Source organism: Catharus ustulatus, chromosome 2, assembly GCF_009819885.2.
Source record: "Catharus ustulatus isolate bCatUst1 chromosome 2, bCatUst1.pri.v2, whole genome shotgun sequence".
NCBI lineage: Eukaryota > Metazoa > Chordata > Aves > Passeriformes > Turdidae > Catharus > Catharus ustulatus.
In genome coordinates, this window is record NC_046222.1 from 119,434,937 (window position 1) to 119,443,858 (window position 8,922).

Consider the following 8,922-nt stretch of genomic DNA (forward strand, 5'->3'; position numbering starts at 1 on the left):
TGTGGAGGGCAGACAGCAATGCATTAAATCCTGCAGCGAGGGGTGGGTGGAACACGGAGAGACAGAGCGGACAATGGTGCTGCTCTGCTCCCTCTGAGCACCTCGCCAAGGAAAAGAGAGAAAAGAAATCTGAAATAATTATTGGTGGGGGGAAAAAGAGAAAGGGGAAAAGGAAGCTGGCATTCTGAGGAGGAAGGTCCAGGAGATGCTGGGCGAGCACGGAGCGTGACCTGTCGGTGGTGCGAGGATGCTCGGTCCCAGCGGCGAGCGGCTGCTGCCACCTCCCGGAGCCCCGAGCAGCCTGTCCCCGCTCCTGGCGAGAGAAACGCTCGGGAAAGGACCGAGAAGCACGAGCAGAGCCTTGGGATAAGGCAGGAATGCCTGGATGAATAAAAATCCGCGGGTGCAGCATCTCTGAGCACAGCGCTTGATGCGCCGAGGCGATAGCGCCGTTCGTGTGCCAGTGCTGTGTTGGGTACCACGGGTTTTGTGTGCACTGAAATACACGTGTGCAGCCCTTCAGAGGTGGCCTGAAGGCAGAGCAAACTCTGAATTAAGCAATGCTCCTTTCCCCCTGCTCGGAGGGTAATGGCACGATCGAGAAATTTTAACAGAGAAAGCACCGCAAGCAAATCATGGAAATTCCCTTTCTCCTGGCTGCCAGCTGAGCTGCTGCTCCCCCTGGGACACACCAGGCAATGCCACACTGTCCATGAGCCCCTCGGGAGCTGAACCCACCCCATGCACAGCCCAAGTGACCCTCAGCCATCCCCAAACAGCTCCAGACACGCCACAGCCCACCCTGGAGACAATGAGAGCTCCAAGGAGGCTCCAGGGCCTTGAGCATCATCCCCTGCCTATGCCCAGCACAGCTGGGTCTCACCCTCCCCAGCAGACTGAGAATTTTCTTTCTCAGAGGAGCTCATGCAGTGTGCTAGATCCCTGCAAGTCAGCTGGAGGATGAACTCTGAGGCAGGCACAAGTCTCCAGAGCTTTGCTCCACTTACGTCACTCCATCACCTTGCCTCAGCCTCTCTGACTGAGATTTCATTTTTATTCCACTTGTGCTGCTCTCTCAGAAATGCCACCAACAGCTGTGCCTGTCCCAAGCTCACACTTGTCATTAAAAGGGTCAGTTAATTGTGAAGCACCAGCCCTGTAAGCAGCTCCAGCCCTGTTCTGGGGCTCTGGATGGACCCTGACTGCATTTCCCCTGGGAAAAGCCCCACAGCCACATCAGGAGCTGGGGAATGAGGGACACAGCAGGCACCTGCTCTCCTCGTGTGGGCTGGAGCCTTTCCAAGCCAGTCCTGACAGGAGGTCACACCAGAGGGACAAAGTCCAGGTTAGGGAGGGCAGAGCCCACGTCATTACAGACTCCTCTGGCTGCATCTCCCAGATTTACGTGCCCAACACTGCAGCAATAAACTGCAGAGATGTACCCAGTATTCTTTTGAGAGAATACTGGGGGAGGGGGAGTTCTGTGCGTTTGGAGTCCTATTTTTTTGCCAACAGAGGCAGCTACTTCCATTTTAATTCCAGATTCAGAGACCTGCATGGCACAGCCCAAATCCTGATGCTGATGCCAAGGAGATGAGGGGTTATGGAGGTTGCATGTAGCAGAATTTGCTTGGGGTGAAAAATGCTGGTAAACTTTCAGGCTACTCCCAGTTTTTATGTAGCACTGGCTAGCTCGTAAATCAATCAGAAACCAAGGAATGCCAGAGTTGTGCAATTCTGGCTGGGTGTGTGTGCCTGCTTGCCTTGTGCCCTGGGTCCCATCTCCCTGGGGAGATGTTGAAACCTGGTGAGAAGGGAGCCCTTGGGAGTGCCAGAGCACAGGAAAGGTGCCAGCCCTTGGGGACAGGGCTCTGCCAGGCAATCCCTCCCTGTCTCCAGGGCTGCCCTTCTGCCAGGAGCCAGGAGACAACATTCCAAAACTGAAGGATCAGCCTGGGGAGGATGCAGCATCCCTTAACTGCCCACACCCTCGCAGAGAGGGCTGTGTGAGCTCCGGGTGCCTTCTCCAGAGCAGGATGAGGAGAATCCTCCTTATCCCCCTGCCAAGAAGGGTGACAAGCCAGGAGCTCTGGCCCAAATGCTCAGGGACAGCTTGCTGGCTGGTTGGATCCTGCCAGTTCTTGCTCCTGGGTTTTTCTTGGAGGGAACAGGATCCTGGCAGGGCAGTGCCAGGGAGGGGAGGGGGCAGATACAGCACCAGGAGCTGCTGCTGTCCCCCACGTCACTGCCACCCCCTCTGAGTCACTGAGGGGAATTACTTGGAGGAGGCTGCATGTCCTGGACCACCATCTGCTGCATCCTCCTGAGATCCCTCTCATAATTCCTCTGGAGGAGAAGCTAAAGTCATTTCTGCTTTGCTGCACGGAAGCAGGATTATCATGCTGGGTGGAAATGGAGGGCAGGTAATAAAAACCCACTCAGAAATTATGAACAGCCACCCTGAGCAGAAGCCTCTGCTTAAAGGCCACACTTCACAAAATGCCCAGACACTTTGGAAGTTCTCTGTGGGCAGGGTCCTTCGCTGCCTTTCCCTCCATCATAAAACTATCAACTAATTCACAGGCAAAAAACCTCCAAGAAATTGTATTAATCCTTAAAGAGTGTTATGAACACTTTATTAACAGGTGAATTTGCAAAGAAAGTTGTGATGCAGAGTTCTCTCCTGAAACCACCATAGGTTATGAACAAAAAAAATTTCTTTAATCTCAGCAAAGGGAAACAAGAATTTGTGCAGAGAAGAGGAGGAGTATCCTGGACAGATGTGACTGGGAAGACTTCTGGGTGAAAAAGTCAAATATTTTGAGTGACACACAGGCATTAGTGGCAGTGCTCAAGCTGTTCTGCAAGTGGATGAGCCTTTTGGGGTCAGAGGGGCTCTGGGTTTGGGGACAGGCTGGGGAGCCTGAGTGATACCTTCCCACAAAACACCACCAGACACCCCAAATGTCCTTGCACAGAGGCTTTCAGACCTGATTATGGCTTTAATTAGCTGATGGATTGCAAAAGGCTTTAAAACCATCCCTTCTCAGAGCAGGGAGACAGTCATGGTCTGGTGTCCCCAAAAGTGAGGGGCAGCCCTGAGCCCCTCTGCCTGGCTCTTGGCTTGCCTCAAACCTGATTTCCTGTCATCATTTCCTATCAAAACTCTCACTTTCTGCCAGCCAGGCATAAAAAGGAGCCCACAAAGGGCTCAAATGTCATTTCATGGCCCTGACAGACACACAGGCTGCTCAGGCACCTGCAGGTAACATCTGCACACAGATCACGCTCAAAATATGTTTCCCTATTTTTGCACCTCTGAGAGGTTTGAATGGGGGTCAAATGTCTGGGATTCAATTTTTTTTTTCTTCCTGGCTTTGCTGGGTTTCTGTCAGGAAGGAGGGAGATGTCAGCACATGGCAGGGAGGCATTGAGGCTCTGGCAAAAGGATGTATGAGAAGGGAAAGCAGCACAGGCTGGGGACCTGTTAGCACCAGGAAAAGAAAGGAGGCAGCTTTGGATAAAAAGCCCTTTCCATGCCTGCAGCTACAGCTCCCTCCTGGAATGGAATTGCCCTTTCCCAAAGTGCACTCATTCACGCCTTCCCCCCCGAGATGCAAACACAACGGGGCTGCACAATTTGTGGTAGAAAGCTCTGAGATTGCCCAGTAATTAATCTCAGTAAAAAATTGGTTTAAAAGAGTGTCAGACGCTGAGGGGATTTATTGCTTTCTAATTACCAGACAGTAATCTCCCTCCTTTGCCTGCTTTCTCCTGCTCCTGCAGCATTTTCCCCCTCCTGCAGCCTTGTCCCAGGCTCTGCCACAGGTGCTGTGATGCTGGTCCCAGCAATGATCCCTCAGGGGATTGGGATGAGCCCTGGGGCATTTACTCTGGATAAGAGGCAATGCCTCTGCTCCTTAAATCCCAGCCCTCCCTGAGTTTTGGCCTAGATATGGCAGAAGCAAGTGGCTTTTAAATTTAAATAGTCTCAGAGCTTCTGCGTTTATGGCTCATATTAATATTTAAGCCCACGCTGTGTGAAAAAAAATAATAAAATAACCAACAAACAACTGCATTTATTTCCTCTGTTTTTCACAGCTAATCAGCATCAAAGAGGAGGAGGTTGGTGGGCTCAGCTTTTTTGGCAGAGTAAAAGCTGTCTGAGGTGATTACACCTATGTGGTAAATTATGGGGATGTGGGGGCCTTTCCTGAACACCCTGGATATCCATCTGTGTGGAAAGATATTTGAGTAGAGCATGACTGCTGAAACCTTTAGTCTTGGGTGTTCATGTACACATAGACTCTGGAGCTGGGGATTTCATGTGTGGCAGCTGCAGGGAGAGCTCATACCCACCCACCCTGCCACCAAACAACTTTAACCATTAATTTCAGATGAAATCCATCATGTGGTTGCATGGACATGAGGTTTGAAGTGCTGTTTGTACTGACCCAGTGATCTGGAGGGATGGTGTGGTGCTCTGGCTGCTGAATTTTTTGTTCTTTCTCTGATCCTTTAGGATTTGCTTGCATGAGGGACAACGGGAACACGAAAGAAAGGGCGAGTCATCCTCACAAAATGTACTTCCAGGGGTGGGAAGCACATCCTCCAGGTGGTGCTGGGCACCAGGCTGACCCTCCAAAGCCTTACAGAGGAACAAATGAAGCCGTACAAAGGAACAAATGAAACGCCCAAGGCCGGTTGCGTGTTTCCTATATCACTTTATTGACCGCCACTGACCACGTTCTCAGGTTGAGCGCCAGATACCAGTGGGAGAGGTGGAGCTACCCTAGAGTTACAGGGAGAGAGCAAGGGACAGGCTGGGGAGAGCTGGCTGGGGAGGAGAAGCCTCTGCACAGCGGTGAGCCCCCCTCTCTCCCCCCGAGGGCCTACAAAGACAGTGGAAAGACGTGCTTGTCCTCCTGTCCCGAAGGGAAATGACAGGGCAGAGGTGTGAACAGAGACACTTAAACACTTTGCTGGAGGAAAAAAAAAAAAAAATACACGTTGCAACCCCCCAAAGGTGAGATATTATTCATTAATTATTATTATTATTATTATTTGTCCTGCAGTTGCAAGGAACTCATGGCAGGTTCGTCACACGGACGCGGGGTCTTGAGTGTGGGGCTTGGCTCTGCTGCTGTTTGAGAGTAACCAGTTTAACTCTGAGTGGGGTACAGCAACTCTGCAGGGCTTTCCCCCTGTTCCAAGCCTCGCCCCAAGGCTTGGAGCACCAGGAGCCAGCGTTACTCGTGCACTCCTTCCTGCCTGATGGTGGATATGGGCTACAGCACCGGACGAAGACCCTTTCAGCAAGTCCAGCAGCACGGCAGCAATGCCACCCGTGCCATCCCCACGAGGTTTAAGCTTCCAAGTCCACCAGCCGCTCACCCAGCCCCTCGTCCCACCCAAGGGAAAAGGGGGAAAACAAAAAAAAAGAAAACAAAAAAAAAGAGGAAACAAAGTGGGGGAGGAACCAACAGAAGAAACCCCTCTAGATATTCACTGATATCTACGCCAAGGCTCTGGGAGCGAGCCCTGCAGGTGGTGGCCGCCTGCGCAGCGCGGTGGCCGGCGGGCTTAGGAGGAGGGCGCGGAGGTGGGCTTCTCCTCCCGGGACACGGGGATGGGCCTCTCGCTGTGGCTGGCGTCCATGTTGGAGGGGACCTTGGGGCCCGAGAAGGTCAGCATGCCATCGTTGGACAGGGAGCAGGTGATGGCAGCCTGGTCCACGTTGGCGGGCAGGCGGTAGCGGCGGTGGAACTCGCGGGAGATGTAGCCGTGGTCGTCCTGAGAGGCAGTGGGGAAAGGGGGGGAAGGCGCGTCAGAAACCCTCAGTGCCTGCCTTTGTGCGGCTCCCTCGGAGCAGGAAAGCCACAAAACCCTGGTTTATGGTGGCACTGCACTGCCAGGACTGCTGGGCACACCTCTGCTGCGTTTAATTTTATGGGTTTGTCGGCACAGCTCTGAAGCTGCAAGGCTCTCAGCAGCAGGGAGGGATTTTGGCCATAGGTTTGATCCCAGGTTGGGATCTCATCTGGACCTCTGATTTCAAAGGATGCTTGGAAACAAAGTCTGGAGGCCTGGGAAGGTAAAAGCATGTGCACCCATGTATTTATTTACTAGGCTGCAATGCTGTGTCAGCCAAAGTACACAATCCTGGCCCCCTTCATTTTTTGGCCAAAAGAATGAGAAATGCAATTTTTTTTTTTTTTTAAAGTTGGCCATGAGAATAATAACTATATTAAAAAATACATACTGTTTCCAGGCTAGAGCTTTGTCTGGCCAAAAATGTGTATGAGAAGAATTAAACCCCTGCTGGTATAATTCACTTTTCAACCCCCACGGATATTTCCATGACATCCATGTTAAAAGTTTCCAAGCCTGAGGCACTTGGTTGGTTTTCTTTTGTTTTGTTTGCTCTTGCTTTTCTCTCCCAGATTGGCATATGAAAACTCTGTTTTCACTAAGGATTCTGGCTTATGAAAACTCAGCCATGCTTCAGCAGAGCCAGATGATGTTCTGTGTCTGGCCCAGTGTTATTAGTGAACAATGGACATTGTCATCTGACGGTTATGGAAGATGATGATTGAAAATAAACAAAAGAGGGGTGGCTTAGCTTGTTATTGTCAGATATCAGGTGGGGGCTCTATGGGAACAGGCCATGCCAATAATGACAATTCATAATTAACTCCTTCTTCTGATAAATTCCTTTTTTTTTTTTTTCCTTCAGCTGAGAACTGTTGGAAAGAAGGAAAATGGAGCTGGACTCCCCAGTTGCTCCACCATCACCATCACTTCCACTTACCTGCCTTTCACTGTGCTTGCCATGGATTTCCACAAAGTCATCAATAATCTTCACACTCAAGTCTTCGGGAGAGAAGTGTTTTACATCCAGCATGATTGTGAACTTGTCCCGATCAGACCTCACCTGAAAGGAGCATTGTCACACAGTGAGGCCCGAGCTCTGGGTGTGCAGGCAGCACCAACATCACCACAGACTGAAGGCTAAAAAAGGGGTGGGCTGGCACTTTGTCATTCTGTGACCCCCTCAGTGGGGGTCTTCTCCCCATTGAGGGGTCCCAGGGACATTAAGAGGCCATGGGAGGTGTCAGGGTCACCAGGAGCCCACAGTAGGGTCTGCACCTTGGCTCCTGCTCTGGGGAGAGGAGTTACTCCTTGCTGCTATTCTTGTGCCCTTTAGCACTCAGTGACCTGCCAGATGGACCAGGCACAGAGAGTGGATGGAAACCAGTGTAAGACTCTCTGGCAGCATGTGTTTTGTCCTTTCAGTGATTTATGGTTTTGTTGTGGTCGTAGCTCTGGGAGGAAAGCAGTAACAGAGGGCTACAGAAAGCACCTGTACCTGAATTTTGGGTCACGGCCCCCACAGCCACACATTCCCCTACAGCTCCCTTCAGAAAATTGCTCCAGTCCTTCAGTGAGGGATTGCTAAAACCACCAGGCTCCCAAGGTGGAGGAGAAGGTGGAGAAAGCTCCCACTTGCCAGGGTCCTCTCCCATGGTGAGCTTACTCTGGGAGCAGCCTTGCCCTTCTTCATTACAAAAGTGGCAGGCACAGAGAAACAAAACCAGCCTTCTTGTGCTGGAAACCACCCTCAAGAGGAGCCCAAATGGTTCCTGCTTCTCAGAGGGAAGCTCTGTCCCCAGTGAGAGTTCCCCTTTGTGCCCAAGGGTGGGTGGGCTGTGCCTGGCAGTGGGTTGGGGCTCGTCCTCGTTCCCTCACATGGGGCCACAGCAGTGTGAGATGTGGCTGGGGAGGAGTGGCTGGAGGCACAAGGAGGGAGAGGAAGGAAAAGGAGAGGAAATGAAAGGGCCCTTACCTCTGAAATGCCTGACTCCAGCACGCTGCGGAACAGGGACTGCCTGTAGTAGGGGCTGATAGTGGAGGAGAACAAAGGCAGGAGGTCATACTCAAGGAGACCCTCTCCAAAAAACTGGTCGAACAAACGGCTTGGAATGAGGGGTCCCAGAGCACGCTTGAACCAGGGGTGCTGGATGGTAATGTCCATGCTGCTGCTGCTGCTGCTGCTGCTGCTGCTGAGACCTGTGGCTGCAAGGGGAGAGCAGAAGGGGCAGTGCCGCTGCTGGGGAGACGGCGATGCCTTGGCTGGAGTGCACAGTGCAGCCCCAGGGAAGCTCCCCCTATATATACCAGCCTGGCAGAATGAAGGCATTAGCAGGATTCCTCTGGAAAGACATGATCTCATGATGGAGGCAACGTGGTCAGCAGAAATGCGGAGACTGACCTGGAAATGACAGTCTGGGTGGAATCGGTGCCAGATGTCCTGGAGGGATGATGCCAGGCAGCAGGCTGCGAGGCACAGGGTGCCCAGGGGTGCTGGCATGTCCCCTGTGGAATCAAGCAGGCTGAGCAGGACACCCTGGTGGGCATCTCAAAGATGCTTGTGGAAGAGATCTGCTCCGTGGGTCTTCATAACCTGACCTTGGGGTTCGTTAATTTGCTTCTTTTCTGCCCCTCCTTGATGCAGAAACTCGGTATTTCTTCTAAATAAATGGAGCAGCTCTCTTCCAAGAAAGGAAAAAGGGTCTGATTCAGGTTGAAGAAGGGGAAACTTTTTTGTAACGTGCTACAGAGTGCCTCTGCCACTCGAGAGGGGCCTGACACCCCTGGCACAGGAACCATGGTGCAAAGCATCATTTTTTGTCTGACAAAACAAAAACTTTAAACAAAAAATACTCTGGCAAAAGAAAGAAAAATAAGCTTGGTCTCCGACCGCAACATCAGTCCCAAAGCTGCTCTTGAGAGTGTCCCTGTTTTGATTTAGGAGTGATGTGGGAGATCCATTTATCTCATGGTGTCACAGCACAGATCCTGCTTAACATGCATTTCTGGTTACAGCTGTTTTTCATTTCTGCTTCCCTTAAAGCCTCCTTT

The 8,922-nt window shown here is 51.7% G+C and overlaps 1 protein-coding gene across 1 annotated transcript; it reads right to left on the reverse strand.

The window, feature by feature from the left end:
* Positions 1 to 4,999: 4,999 nt before the first annotated feature.
* On the reverse strand, positions 5,000 to 8,395 carry CRYAA (crystallin alpha A). Its single transcript, XM_033052466.2, has 3 exons — positions 7,847 to 8,395; positions 6,812 to 6,934; positions 5,000 to 5,793 (listed from the first exon to the last, which is right to left on the reverse strand). The coding sequence occupies exons 1-3, from the start codon at positions 8,369 to 8,371 to the stop codon at positions 5,584 to 5,586; spliced, it is 858 nt and encodes a 285-aa protein (XP_032908357.2). The 5' UTR covers positions 8,372 to 8,395; the 3' UTR covers positions 5,000 to 5,583.
* Positions 8,396 to 8,922: the final 527 nt, after the last annotated feature.

Excerpts from the sequence above, each read along its gene's own strand:
- CRYAA (XM_033052466.2), bottom strand. The coding sequence starts at position 8,371 with ATGCCAGCACCCCTGGGCACCCTGTGCCTCGCAGCCTGCTGCCTGGCA. Across the intron at positions 6,935-7,846 it reads TGGAGTCAGGCATTTCAGAG|GTGAGGTCTGATCGGGACAA; the intron begins GTAAGGGCCCTT and ends TGCTCCTTTCAG. Across the intron at positions 5,794-6,811 it reads GCAAGCACAGTGAAAGGCAG|GACGACCACGGCTACATCTC; the intron begins GTAAGTGGAAGT and ends ACTGCCTCTCAG.